At 44.1% G+C, this 15182-nt stretch overlaps 1 protein-coding gene across 1 annotated transcript in view; it reads right to left on the reverse strand.

The window, feature by feature from the left end:
• Positions 1-478: 478 nt before the first annotated feature.
• The window catches only part of LOC126484746 (probable cytochrome P450 6a14), a 75224-nt gene continuing 60520 nt past the window's right edge, over positions 479-15182 (reverse strand). Inside the window, exon 7 of the mRNA XM_050108340.1 lies at positions 479-663. Coding sequence (XP_049964297.1) covers positions 479-663 — 185 coding nt within the window. The remainder of the gene's footprint in view (positions 664-15182) is intronic.

The following is a 15182-nucleotide window of genomic DNA, read 5'->3' on the forward strand; positions in this document are numbered from 1 at the left end:
CTATCCTGGCGGGTTTGCAATGCCGTTACATATGGGTTAATAAAACTGTTTAAGTACAAAATGTATAGTGACTTTAGAATCACTCTGTACGTTGTAATACATAAATGATTGAGAAGGGGACCTTAAAGAGTGTACTTGTAAGATTTGAGGATTAGTCGGACGTTAGTTTCCTTCGGCAGCACGACGCAATTCTCAAAAAAGCTGAAAAAATGCCTTTGAAGGTTAGATTTCCGAGTACAGCCTTTCTTTAGGTTTTGATCTCGTATAAAATCAAACACTTAGGGTACTTTGAAATGAAAATTTTTATTTGTTATGTCGTGTAAGGCTAGTGTAAATATTACGCTACTTCATTAAACACAAAATTAATGTATAAAAATATAATTCACATAAAAAGATTACGTTATATATAAATAAATATATAGGTTTCAGTTGGAAATGTAGATCGAAAGTTTGTAAGTCCGCTGACAGATTCGCGGCCTCACTGCACTGTTCGTGGAGGTTTGCGCTTGGAGATGCACAGGCGGATCCCGTTCTGCGCGGACAGCACGGGTGTATATGGGTCCAAGACCAGCGGGATGTCCGTTTCGCTGCTCACGTCCACCGTGTAGTTAGACAGCAGGTGCACCAGGCCCAGCTTCGCCTGGAGCAGCCCCAGTCGCATGCCTGAAACATATTTCGTCGTGTTGTTGGCAAGTGGTAAACGCAAAGAAACGGTTGCAAATGACAAGAATTCTCCGTTGGGGACTGTTAAATGGGTAAATCTATACCATTTCAAGTCTCTAGACATTACAACTACAACACATCCCCCCCCCCCCCCCCCCGGTAGCTTCGTGGTCAGCGCGATAGTGTGTCAGTCCTATGAGCCCGGGTTCGATTCCCGGCTGGGTCGGAGATTTTCTCTGCCCTGGGTTTGGGTGTTGTGTTGTCCTAATCATCATCATTTCATCCCCATCGACGCGCAAGTCGCCGAAGTGGCGTCACATCGAAAGACTTGCACCCGGCGAACGGTCTACCCGACGGGAGGCCCTCGTCACACGACAACTCCAACTCCAGAAAAGATCGGAAGTATGAACTTTTACTTATTGTGCATTTACAGTATGTTGTTGTTGTGGTCTTCAGTCCTGAGACTGGTTTGATGCAGCTCTCCATGCTACTCTATCCTGTGCAAGCTTTTTCATCTCCCAGTACCTATTGCAACCTACATCCTTCTGAATCTGCTTAGTGTATTCATCTCTTGGTCTCCCTCTACGATTTTTACCCTCCACGCTGCCCTCCAACACTAAATTGGTGATCCCTTGATGCCTCAGAACATGTCCTACCAACCGATCCCTTCTTCTGGTCAAGTTGTGCCACAAACTTCTCTTCTCCCCAATCCTATTCAATACTTCCTCATTAGTTATGTGATCTACCCATCTAATCTTCAGCATTCTTCTGTAGCACCACATTTCGAAAGCTTCTATTCTCTTCTTGTCCAAACTATTTATCGTCCATGTTTCACTTCCATACATGGCTACACTCCATACAAATACTTTCAGAAATGACTTCCTGACACTTAAATCAATACTGGATGTTAACAAATTTCTCTTCTTCAGAAACGCCTTCCTTGCCACTGCCAGCCTACACTTTACATCCTCTCTACTTCGACCATCATCAGTTATTTTGCTCCCCAAATAGCAAAACTCCTTTACTACTTTAAGTGCCTCATTTCCTAATCTAATTCCCTCAGCATCACCCGACTTAATTAGACTACATTCCATTATCCTTGTTTTGCTTTTGTTGATGTTCATCTTATATCCTCCTTTCAAGACACTGTCCATTCCATTCAACTGCTCTTCCAAGTCCTTTGCTGTCTCTGACAGAATTACAATGTCATCGGCGAACCTCAAAGTTTTTATTTCTTCTCCATGAATTTTAATACCTACCCCGAATTTTTCTTTTGTTTCCTTTACTGCTTGCTCAATATACAGATTGAACAACATCGGGGAGAGGCTACAACCCTGTCTTACTCCCTTCCCAACCACTGCTTCCCTTTCATGTCCCTCGACTCTTATAACTGCCATCTGGTTTCTGTACAAATTGTAAATAGCCTTTCGCTCCCTGTATTTTACCCCTGCCACCTTCAGAATTTGAAAGAGAGTATTCTAGTCAACATTGTCAAAAGCTTTCTCTAAGTCTACAAATGCTAGAAACGTAGGTTTGCCTTTCCTTAATCTTTCTTCTAAGATAAGTCGTAAGGTCAGTATTGCCTCACGTGTTCCAGTGTTTCTACGGAATCCAAACTGATCTTCCCCGAGGTTGGCTTCTACTAGTTTTTCCATTCGTCTGTAAAGAATTCGTGTTAGTATTTTGCAGCTGTGGCTTATTAAACTGATTGTTCGGTAATTTTCACATCTGTCAACACCTGCTTTCTTTGGGATTGGAATTATTATATTCTTCTTGAAGTCTGAGGGTATTTCGCCTGTTTCATACATCTTGCTCACCAGATGGTAGAGTTTTGTCAGGACTGGCTCTCCCACGGCTGTCAGTAGTTCCAATGGAATATTGTCTACTCCGGGGGCCTTGTTTCGACTCAGGTCTTTCAGTGCTCTGTCAAACTCTTCACGCAGTATCGTATCTCCCATTTCATCTTCATCTACATCCTCTTCCATTTCCATAATATTGTCCTCAAGTACATCGCCCTTGTATAGACCCTCTATATACTCCTTCCACCTTTCTGCTTTCCCTTCTTTGCTTAGAACTGGGTTTCCATCTGAGCTCTTGATATTCATACAAGTCGTTCTCTTATCTCCAAAGGTCTCTTTCATTTTCCTGTAGGCGGTATCTATCTTACCCCTAGTGAGATAGGCCTCTACATCCTTACATTTGTCCTCCCTCTAGCCATCCCTGTTTAGCCATTTTGCACTTCCTGTCGATCTCGTTTTTGAGACGTTTGTATTCCTTTTTGCCTGTTTCACTTACCGCATTTTTATATTTTCTCCTTTCATCAATTAAATTCAATATTTCTTCTGTTACCCAAGGATTTCTACTAGCCCTCGTCTTTTTACCTACTTGATCCTCTGCTGCCTTCACTACTTCATCCCTCAAAGCTACCCATTCTTCTTCTACTGTATTTATTTCCCCTATTCCTGTCAATTGCTTCCTTATGCTCTCCTTGAATCTCTGTACAACCTCTGGTTCTTTCAGTTTATCCAGGTCCCATCTCCTTAAATTCCCACCTTTTTGCAGTTTCTTCAGTTTTAATCTACAGGTCATAACCAATAGATTGTGGTCAGAGTCCACATCTGCCCCTGGAAATGTCTTACAATTTAAAACCTGGTTCCTAAATCTCTGTCTTACCATTATATAATCTATCTGATACCTTTTAGTATCTCCAGGGTTCTTCCATGTATACAACCTTCTTTCATGATTCTTAAACCAAGTGTTAGTTATGATTATGTTGTGCTCTGTGCAAAATTCTACCAGGCGGCTTCCTCTTTCATTTCTGTCCCCCAATCCATATTCACCTACTATGTTTCCTTCTCTCCCTTTTCCTACACTCGAATTCCAGTCACCCATGACTATTAAATTTTCGTCTCCCTTCACAATCTGAATAATTTCTTTTATTTCATCATACATTTCTTCAATTTCTTCGTCATCTGCAGAGCTAGTTGGCATATAAACTTGTACTACTGTAGTAGGTGTGGGCTTCGTATCTATCTTGGCCACAATAATGCGTTCACTATGCTGTTTGTAGTAGCTTACCCGCATTCCTATTTTCCTATTCATTATTAAACCTACTCCTGCATTACCCCTATTTGATTTTGTGTTTATAACCCTGTAGTCACCTGACCAGAAGTCTTGTTCCTCCTGCCACCTCTCGTGGTCGTGCGGTAGCGTTCTCGCTTCCCACGCCCGGGTTCCCGGGTTCGATTCCCGGCGGGGTCAGGGATTTTCTCTGCCTCGTGATGGCTGGGTGTTGTGTGCTGTCCTTAGGTTAGTTAGGTTTAAGTAGTTCTAAGTTCTAGGGGACTTATGACCACAGCAGTTGAGTCCCATAGTGCTCAGAGCCATTTGAACCATTTGAACCTCCTGCCACCGAACTTCACATAATGGAAGAAATACACGATGAAATTTATGATTTGGTGGTATGCGTGGTGCACGAAGCATCGATTGGAATTGAGCTTGAATGACTGATACAGAAATCTCGTTCTGTGCTGCTTCACTTCTATGTTAAGAGTTGATCCGAGGTAGTGGTTGGCGAGTGGTGGGGCGACATTCTGTCGGTAATAGTGTTTAGTGTATCTGGGATTGTAAAACAGGAAGGCATCTGGCCCAGACGGTATCCCCTTAAGATTTTCTTAGGTTGTTCGCAGATGATACTGTAATTTACCGTCTAGTAAGGTCATCCGAAGACCAGTATCAGTTGCAAAGCGATTTAGAAAAGATTTCCGTATGGTGTGGCAGGTGGCAGTTGACGCTAAATAACGAAAAGTGAGAGGTGGTCCACATGAGTTCCAAAAGAAATCCGTTGGAATTCGATTACTCGATAAATAGTACAATTCTCAAGGCTGTCAATTCAACTAAGTACCTGGGTGTAAAAATTACGAACAACTTCAGTTGGAAAGACCACATAGAAAATATTGTGGGGAAGGCGAGCCAAAGGTTGCGTTTCTTTGGCAGGTCACTTAGAAGATGCAACAAGTCCACTAAATAGACAGCTTACACTACACTCGTTCGTCCTCTGTTAGAATATTGCTGCGCGTTGTGGGATCCTTACCAGGTGGGATTGACGGAGGACATCGAAAAGGTGCAAAAAAGGGCAGCTCGTTTTGTATTATCACGTAATAGGGGAGAGAGTGTGGCAGATATGATACGCGAGATCTATTTACGAAATTTCAGTCACCAACTTTCTCTTCCGAATGCGAAAATATTTTGTTGAGCCCAGCCTTCATACGTAGGAATGATCATCAAAATAAAATTAGAGAAATCAGAGCTCGAACAGAAAGGTTTAGGTGTTCGATTTTCCCGCGTGCTGTTCGGGAGTGGAATGGTAGGGAGATAGTACGATTGTGGTTCGATGAACCCTCTGCCAAGCACTTCAATGTGAATTGCGGAGTAATCATGTAGATGTAGATGTAGACTATGCTACGAATATAGCACCATTCTTATCCATCATCTATCAGAGATCGTTGGAACAGCGGGAAGCTCCACGGGACTGGAAGAAGGCCCGGGTCATAGCAATCTATAAAAAGGGTAGAAAATCGGATGCGCACAATTACCGGCCAATTTCAATGACATCGATTTGTTGTCGAATCGTGGAACATATTTTGTGTTCAAACATATTGACCTTTCTAGACTCTGAGAAGCTCATCTGCAGAAACCAGCACGGTTTTAGGAAACAGCGGTCATGCGAGACACAGCTGGCCCTCTTTGTGCATGATATACAACAGGCTCTAGATACCGGCTACCAGGTTGATGCCATATTTCTCGACTTTCGAAAGGCGTTCGACTCAGTTCCGCACTGTCGCATGCTACATAAAGTGCGCGCTTACGGTCTATCCGATGACATATGCGGTTGGATGGAAAGTTTTTTAACAGGCAGGGAGCAGTATGTCGTCCTGAACGGGGTGGCTTCAAAAGAATCAAGCGTAACTTCAGTTGTGCCCTAGGGCAGCGTAATAGGTCCACTGCTTTTTACGATTTACATAAACGATCTGGTTGATGGTATTGACAGCGGCCTTAGACTGTTTGCCGATGGTGTTGTAGTCTACAGGAAAGTAGTATCACACGAAAGTTGTGAACAAATCAATGAGCATTTGCAGAAAATAAATGCGTGGTGTAATGACTGGCAGTTATCTTTCAATATTGGTAAGTGTAACCTACTGCGTATAACAAGGCGAAAATCCCCATTACTGTACGAGTACAAAATAAATGCCCAGGCCGGCCGAAGTGGCCGAGCGGTTCTAGGCGCTACAGTCTGGAGCCGCGCGATCGCTGCGGTAGCAGGTTAGAATCCTGCCTCGGTCATGGGTGTGTGTGATGTCCTTAGGTTGGTTAGGTTTAAGTAGTTCTAAGTTCTAGGGGACTGATGACCTCAGAAGTTAAGTCCCATAGTGCTCAGAGCCATTTGACCCATTAAGTGCCCAGTTTTTGGAAGCGGTAACATCCGTCAAGTATCTGGATGTGACTATTCGAAATGATCTCAAATGGAATGATATATTACACAAGTAACGGGTAAGGCGAACTCTAGATTGCGGTTTAGTGGTAGAATCCTGAAGCGATGCAGTCCTTCAACAAAGGAAATAGCTTACAATACGTTAGTTCGTCCAGTCTTGAAGTATTGTTCGTCTGTATGGAACCCTTACTAGTTGGGTCTGATTCAAGAGATTGAGAAGGTTCAAAGTTGAGCGGCAAGATTCGCGACTGGTACATTTAGCCATCGCGAGAGCGTAACAAATCTCATACTTTGAAATGGGACAGACTTGTAGATAGACGGCGCACTAAACAGAAGGGGCTGCTCACTACATTCCGAAATCCGGTCTTCACCGAGGATGTAGAGCATATATTTTTACCACCAACCTTAAATTTGCGCAATGGTCACCATTCAAAGATAAGGGAAATAAGAGCTCGTACTGAGGTGTTCAGACAGTCGTTTTCCCTCGCGCTATCCGCGAGTGGAACGGAAAGGGGGGGGGGGGAATACGACTTTGGCGCGAATTGTGTCCTCCGCCGCACATCACTTGGTGGCCAGTGGAGTATATATGTAGATGTAGATGTAATCCAATACAGGTGTTTTAAATTGGTGAGATATCTGGAGAACACGCTTGCCAGGAAAACAGTCTGTTTTTTAGGCTTGTCACGACAACTGGCGATCTTCTGTCATCTTGTTGTAATTTGTCGCAGGGACGTCGAAGGTAGGGAAAAGTTGTTGGCCTTAACGTGTCAGAGTTGTAACGGTTGCTGTCTAGCTTACAGGGTACGTGATCGTGTTGTGTATCTAGTGGCACCCCACAACATCATGCTAGGATTGAACCCGTAAGATGATGACGAATGCAATGCGGCAACGTACATGCCTACACGCATGTATATGACCACTGTAATGCGGCATGCTGTAACGGGACTCGTCCGAAAAGACGACGGGTTCCCATTTCCGCGGCCAGTACCGTCGTAGTGTGCGTCATCGTCGATACGCCACTCTCTCTACTGCCCCAATTGAGACCGCGACAACTATCGCCGTCATGGCAGTTCATAACTCCCCAGACGTCGCAGTATCCCTGTGGATACCTGTCTTTTGGGAAATAGCTGCACCGCACTACTGATGGCGTTCAGTATGGCCCTTCTGAACCATTCGAGTCCATACTCGTATGACTGTTGTGAGATCCCTACCTACTCAAACAGAAGGATTGCAGAACGGTAAACCACTGTCTCGATAGTCAGGACCTTGTCGAATTTTGACACATCTCCTTCCTAAATAAGGCACAACACGATCTTCCCACAGACAGACAACATTAAGATGGGATATCTGCATGAGAAACTCTATACATTACTTATGTGTAGACTGAAGACAGTGTTACACCTGCTAACGACAGGTGTTCAGTAAGTAAAACAACATTTTTTCTCGGCAAATTTCGGTTCAAAAAATTCGGTTTCTTTGTGGGACATCATGGAATATTCCTGTTCAGCCCCTATACTTTCATGATGTTCCATAGGTGGCGACGCTGTATGTAGCCTTGAAAATGGCGTCTGTAACGGAGGTGCGTTCCAAGTAGAGAGCTGTCATTGAGTTTCTTTTGGCGCAAAATAAGAGCATCACAGACAGTCATAGGCGCACCCTGAGTCGTTGGACGAGGTGTCTGTCATCATCACAACAAGGTCTTACAAACCTGTACGATCTCCCACGTGTCTGCCGGCCGCACACAACTTTGACTCCTGCAATGTTGGACCGTGCAGACACTCATTGGAGGTCGGATCAATCAAACACCTTCCTGTACAACTGGACGCCTCTGTTGGTAGTGCTGATACTCTCATCCACCGTTTGGGGCACTCAAAGAAGTGTGCCCGCTGCGCTCCTTGCTGCCGAACACAAGACCACGAAGAGCAACGAAGGACCATCTGTGCGGAACTTCTTACGCGTTTAGACTCTGCTGGTGGAAATATTTTGTCACAGACAATGAGACGTGGGTTTTGTTGATGTCCCCCTTCATGGCCCAACAATCATGTCTGGAGTGTATTGCGCTACCTTCAGGAAATTGAAGAAACGATTAGGATGTGTTCGTCGCCACAAACATGCAAACTCGGGAGAAGCTCGCAAAACTACACTGGACTGTTCTTATCCATCCTTACTACAGCCCGGATCTCGAACCTTCCGACTTCCATCTGTTTGTACGTGGGAGGATATCACTGATGCAGCAACAAGACTTTGGCTCCGACATCAACTAGTAGAGTGGCATCACGAGGGCATACTGACCCTCTCAGTAAGGTGGCGTATGGCCGTAGCATTGAACAGATAGTATGTTGAAAAATAGGGTTTTTTAGACGAGTGGGAAATAATATGATGTTTTGTACTTCGTATGGTTTTGCAGAGATACTAATCATTTGCGTATCCAAGTATGTAGTACACTTTATGCCAGTTTGACATTTGTTTCCTGTCACTCTCGGGATGTAGCAATCTTTATGATCAGAAGTGTACAGTGTTGTCTCAGCAAGTTCCTAGGAAGAGACGAAGTGAAGCCTGGTGCCAGCACATATCCCCTGGCGTAAGCAGTTGCTCTTTGCTACCAGGAACCAAAACGTACACCACATGAAGGTGTGTGCTGGTATGCAGTAGGGGGCGCAGAGGAAGCATTAGGGTTGCACTGTAGCCTGGGGTCCCCAGCTAGCTGGTGCAGAGTCCCTGTATTAACGCAAAATAACCATAAATCGGGGTTACGACTTCGAAATCATCGGTTTTGGATCATGGCGCCCAGGTGTCGCCGGAGGCTGGCTCTGATGCTTAGCGCTGAGGCACCTGTGCTACATCCACCCGTACAAGACGATGGGGAAGGACTGTTCCTTGTCTGTTTTGGAACTGGTTGGCCTTGAGCCGATAGAGGCTAGGGCCCAGTGCGCTCTTAGGTTGGTTGGGTGCTCAGGTTCTTTCCTACACCCAGGACATGTTCCCTCTAGGGAGTTCATCTGAATCGGACACATGTGAATAGGCTTGATTAATAGTGCATCCCTGTCATTTAACCCCACACTGACCAAAAACCTGGAGTACCTAGGGATCAACAGTAAGATGGTCTGGCCAATACGCGCTCTGCATCCATACAAATTGTACCACTGCTTCGGTGACATTGGCCTACCGGTTGTTTGAAAATGTTAATCAGCGGCTAAAAGCTCCAGTCTGAAAGATTCGTATGACTTTATGTATAAAATAAAGGGCGTTATGTTAAGGATATTGCACTTAAACAATGTCACTTAGCCTTACTCTATCTTACTCAGCAGAGATGTTAGGGGTTTAAGACATGACACTGATAGACAAGTCAGTGATCCTAAGCTATAGTTCTCCATTTCTTCTCCTGTTATCAGCCAAATGCTGAATATATTGGACACCAGAAATCGAACCCGTTACTTCCGAGTTTCCCTCCACGACAGTACTATACATTGTCGACTATGTCTATGAGGCAGTATAGGTTTTCGTGGTTGTTCGTACCATGAATCAGTTGTATTGCGTAAGGTGACGCAGTTGTGAAATCACCATCCATTATTCTTGATTGAGATTTTCTGTGGTTTTCGTAAAAAGAAATTAGGTGAACGATGTCGTGACCGATTTTCCTTCACATACACGTCCTAATTGACATTCGATGTATAATGAGCACCATGTCGACGGGACTTTGACTGTAAGCTTTCCTTCCTTCTCCTCCTCCTCAGATTTATATATCTACTGCAGTTTCAAACGTAGTCCGCCAGTGATATCTTCGATAAAAAAACTCTCACACCTTGCTAGCTCGTTTCATTATTTACGAACACGAATTCAACAGAATGAGTCCAGGAAGTTTCTGACCAACTAGTATCAGCTACTCTGACAAAGCAGGGTATAAATTTTCGACTTGCTACTTCTCCTGCTGAGAAGCTACTCATTACAATAAGGTAAGTTGGTACAAGGGTTTGAGTGACGTTAAAAATGCCACTATGAAAAGTTTATTTTTCGGTAATACCACCTAGTATGGTATTTTATTCAACGTGGTACACACGCAAATAGTGGTTACAAATCAATAAAGCTAGGAGAGTATATCTACGAGGGGCGTTTGGAAAGTCTGTGCAAAAATAAAAACTACTTGCGTGTTTGGGATAAACCTTTCTTATTTTTCGACTTAGTCTCCTTTTACACTTATATACTTCGGCCAACACTGTTCTAATTTGTTGATCCCTTCCGAATTATAGGAACTGTCCAAGACCGCAAAATAGCTAGTAGTTGCTGCAATGACCTCCTCGTTTGAAAAACATTTTTGTCCCGCCAGCCATTTCTTCAAATTGGGTGGAACAAATGGTAGTCCGAGGGAGCCAAGTCTGGAGAATCTGGGGGATGTAAAACGAGTTGGAATCCTATTTTCATTAATTTTGTGACCAGAACTGCTGAGGTGTGTGCTGGTCCATTGTCGCCATGGAAAAGGACTTTTTTGCGGTCCAATCGCCGGCGTTTTTCTTGCAGCTCGGTTTTCAAACGGTCCAATAACGATTAATAATATGCACCTGTAATAATTTTATCCTTTTCCAGATAGTCGATGAGGATTACCCTTTGCGAATCCCAAAAGACAGTCGCCATAACCTTTCCGGCCTAAGGAATGGTCTTCACCTTTTTTGGTGCAGATTCTCCCTTGGCAACTCATTGTTTAGGTTGTTGTTTGGTCACAGGAGTATAATGATGTATCAATGTTTCATCCACAGTGACGAAACCTCAGGAGTATAGTGATGTATCCATGTTTCATCCACAGTGACGAAACGACGCTTAAAGTCCTGCAGATTCTTTCTGAACAGCTGCAAACCATCCTTGCAACACTTCACACGAGTCAGTTATTGGTCAAAACCGTGAGCAAACGCACAACCCATCTTGGGGATAGCTTTCTCATGTCCAAATGTTTACACAAAATATTATGTACCCGTTCATTCGAGATGCCCACAGCGCTAGCAATCTCACGCGCCGTAACTCTTCTGTCATCCATCACCATACCATGGATTTTATCAATGATTTCTGGAGTCGTAACCTCCACAGGGCGTCCAGAACGTTCAGCATCACTTGTGCCCATATGGCCACTCCGAAAATTTTGAAACCACTAATAAACTGTTCTAATCGAAGGTGCAGAGTCACCGTAATGTTTATCAAGCTTCTCTTTAGTCTCCTGAGGCGTTTTTCCTTTCATAACGTAATGTTTAATCACCACACGAAATTTTTTTTCGTACATATTTTGACAATCGCTCGACCTCCTTGATTCACACGAATGCCAAACACAAAGAACTAGACCAATATGGCTGAAACTTGGTGTGCATTCTTTCCAAAGATGCTACTAACTAACATGACCTCGATAGGCGTCGGTGGTGCCATCTCTCGGACTTTGCACGGACTTTTCAAACGCCCCTCGTATATCTGTCCAGTTTCGCAAAGTGGTGTATGATCAGTTTGAGGGGTATTCAGAAGAAATGTTGGTGTAGGCTGTTGAACTCTGCGTGGGGATGGACAACGTGTTTGAAGAAATGGAAGAAGGCCATGATGATAAGGGAAACACCGACGTGCTCTGCTGGAGTTGGTCCTCATCATCAGCTGATGAGTCCCGGCATCTATTCGTTTTAGCAAGTTTTTTTCGTATCCAGCTTCGGGTTGCATCGGCAGTATGAAAACAAAGCCAAACAAAATGCGGCAGCTCCACGCTCTGCTTAGCAGGTCATAGCAGGTGGCAATAGCATCTTGTGTGGCACCTACCTGCCAATATTGTCGCGATCAACCTCCATAAATCTCAAATATTTTATCGAGAATGAAGAAAGGTATGGCTCTCCTTCCCCCGTTAAAAGCAGTGTCGATATGTTAGTTACATTTCGTACACAGCAATGTATGCCATAAAATGCATCAAACGTAAGCTGGTCAGCGACTACATTTTTCACCGTAAACTTTTCAAAATACATGCGATGTTTTACTTTACTTCGAAGTATCACAAGCAACTATGGGCAACAGCGAAAGGAAAATCAGTTCATTTGCAAGCTGTGATGTCAGATTATAAGATGCGAAAAAATAATTTTTTTATTTTATTTTATATTTTTTTACTGAATAGTTTCCTCAAAATCAAATGAGAAAGACTGCGTAGCAGAGAACATACCTGAATCCCACGACAATGGTTTTTAACTTTTTACTCGAAAAGTAAAGGTTTTACTGAGAAAGTAGCTGCAGAGATGGATACAACTTTGCTTCAGCTACATAAAACTATATAATTTCTGAGAGATACTTGAAATTTCTCCTCCCATATCTCGTACGATACAAGTTGCGTGGAGCAACCAGCGTCCGGTGTTGTGTCTGGCGATACGACATACATAGACGTCAGTGTTGCATTGCTAATGTGCCTGTGTGGTGAACCAGTTAAGCCGCTTCCACTATGTTCCTATGTGCTCCGCTGATATGGGTAGCTCCTGCATGGTAGCGTGAGTGACACAGCGTGTCGAATCACATATCGTATGACCTTAGTGTGAACCCCGTCTTGTAGTAAAAAGTACGGATGTCTCAATGTACACAGTAAATCTACAGATGTGGTATTTCCCGCCCAGATAGAGGGGGGCATGACGCTTGGAGCATTCCATTTCCGACGCCTGGTGGACCATTGCGTCAAGGCTGTAGCTTGAGTACGTCTCAGATTTCAGTTGGAGACGAATGTCACTGCGTATCATGTAGTGACTGCGTAGGTCCTATGAGTCCATTCCGAGTATTGCTCCATTTACGCGCTCTTTTACAACTAACATAAATGTAAACGTACACACTGTCTGCAGATACAAAATATTCATTTCTCCCCTTGTAGTAATTCTAAATGTACTAGTTCATATTTCCTTATCAAACTCGGAGGTGTACTTGCGAGAAAAAGTAATGCAGAAAACTAGCCTGCAAACCACTTATAGTGTAAATTTGAACCACCAACTTTCTCCTCCGAATCCGGAAACCCGAAGGGCATTCAGTAAGTAATGGAACACTTTTTTTTTCTCGGCCAGTTTCGCTTGAAAAAATGCGGTATTTGCTGTAGTTTCATGAAGTTTCGATAGGTGGCAGCACTATATTTAGCCTTCAAAATGGCGTCTGTAACGTAGGTGCACTCCAAGCAGATAGCTGTGATTGAGTTACTTTTGGCGAAAAACCAGAGCATCGCAGATATACATAGGCACTTGGAGAATGGCCACGGAGACCTGGCAGTGAACAAAAGCACGGTGAGTTGTTGGGCGAGCCGTCTGTCATCATCGCTAAGAGGGCGTGCAAACCCTTCCGATCTCCCGCGTGCCGGCCGGTTGCACTCAGCCATAACTCCTGCAATGTTGGAAGGTGCAGACACTATTTCGAGGTGACCGACAGTTCACAATCAGACACCTCGCTGCACAACTGTACATCTCTGTTGAGGGTGCTGATACACTCGTCCACCAGTTGGTATAGTCAAATATGTGTGCCCGCTGGCATCGACTATACAGACCGGATCTCGCACCTTCCGATTTCCATCTTCGCCCTGCCAGTAAGGTGGCGTAAGGTCGTCGCATTGAACGGAAATTATTTTGAAACGCAATGTTTTGAAGCCCAAAGGTGGGGAATAGTATGGTATATTGGACTCCTAGATAAAATCACCCTGCTTTCAGAAAAAATAGTATTGCATTACTTATTGAACGCCCTCGTATTCTGTTGACCCCCACTTACAAAGGGTGAACTGATCAAGGCAATAAAATAAGAAAAACCAGAAATCACTCTAAAGATTTAGGTGTTTATTTTTCCTGTGGACTATTCGAGGCTGGAATGGTCGAGAAATAGTCTGAATATTGGTCTATGAACCCTCTGGCAAGCACTTAGGAGTGAAACACAGAGTGATAATGTAGGTGAATATTGATGAGCCAAAACATTACAACCACATGCTCAACAGGTTGTTTTCCCGTCTTTGCAATGAAATACATCACTGATTCTGTGTATCGTGGATCCGACAATTTGTGGATAGGTTTGTGGAGATGTGTGGTATCAGATGTCGTCTACACACAGTCATGTAATTCGCGTCAATAACGTCGCTGATATGCGTACACCGTGATTGCCCGATAGCGACCCAGATGGGTTTCATAGGAAGCGCAGGAGAATGTCTCCCCCGGCATAATACCGCTGTCACCAGCCTACGCATGTGATGCATGCCATCTTCTGAACCGCCGTTCACCTCAGTGAAGGCCTTTGTGGAGACGACTATCCACCTAGTGTAATAAAAATGTGATTCACCCAAAGAGTCAACACGTTTCCATTGATCGACGGTCGAATCCCGATTGTCCTGTAATCACTGCAGTCATAATCGACGATGTCGTTGGATCAACATGTGAACACTTAGGAGTGCTCTGCTGCAGAGCTCCAAGTTCAATAATGTACGATGAATGGTGTGACCCGAAACACTTGTGCATGCACCACTCATTCGGCAGAGATGCCATAGACTACCATCTACACCACTTTACAGACAGACAAGCCTCCGAACCCCATGTCCTGTGAAGGACTGGGGATGTCCAACGATTCAGAGCCTAGTGGTAGTTTCACTGTCCTTCTTACCTCTTTCTGTAGATGCCCACGACAGTAGCACATGAACATTTGACCAGCTTCGCCATTTTCCCAATACTCGTTCACAGGTTCTGCGTAAAAATAATTTTTCTTTTGTCAAAGCCGCTTATCTCAATGGATTTCCCCATTTGCAGCTCACACACTATGTGATCAAAAGTATCCGGACACCCACAAAAACATACGTTTTTCATATAATGTGCATTGTGTTACCACCTACTGCCAGGTACTCCATATCAGCGACCTCAATAGTCATTAGACATCGTGAGAGAGCAGAATGGGGCGATCCGCGGAACTCACGGACTTTGAACTTCTTCAGGTGGTTGGGTGTCACTTGCGTCATACGTTTGTAGGCGAGATTTTCACACTCCTAAACATCCCTAGGTCCACTGTTTCCGATGTGAAAGTG

The sequence above is a fragment of the Schistocerca serialis genome, chromosome 6 (assembly GCF_023864345.2).
Source record: "Schistocerca serialis cubense isolate TAMUIC-IGC-003099 chromosome 6, iqSchSeri2.2, whole genome shotgun sequence".
Classification (NCBI taxonomy): domain Eukaryota; kingdom Metazoa; phylum Arthropoda; class Insecta; order Orthoptera; family Acrididae; genus Schistocerca; species Schistocerca serialis.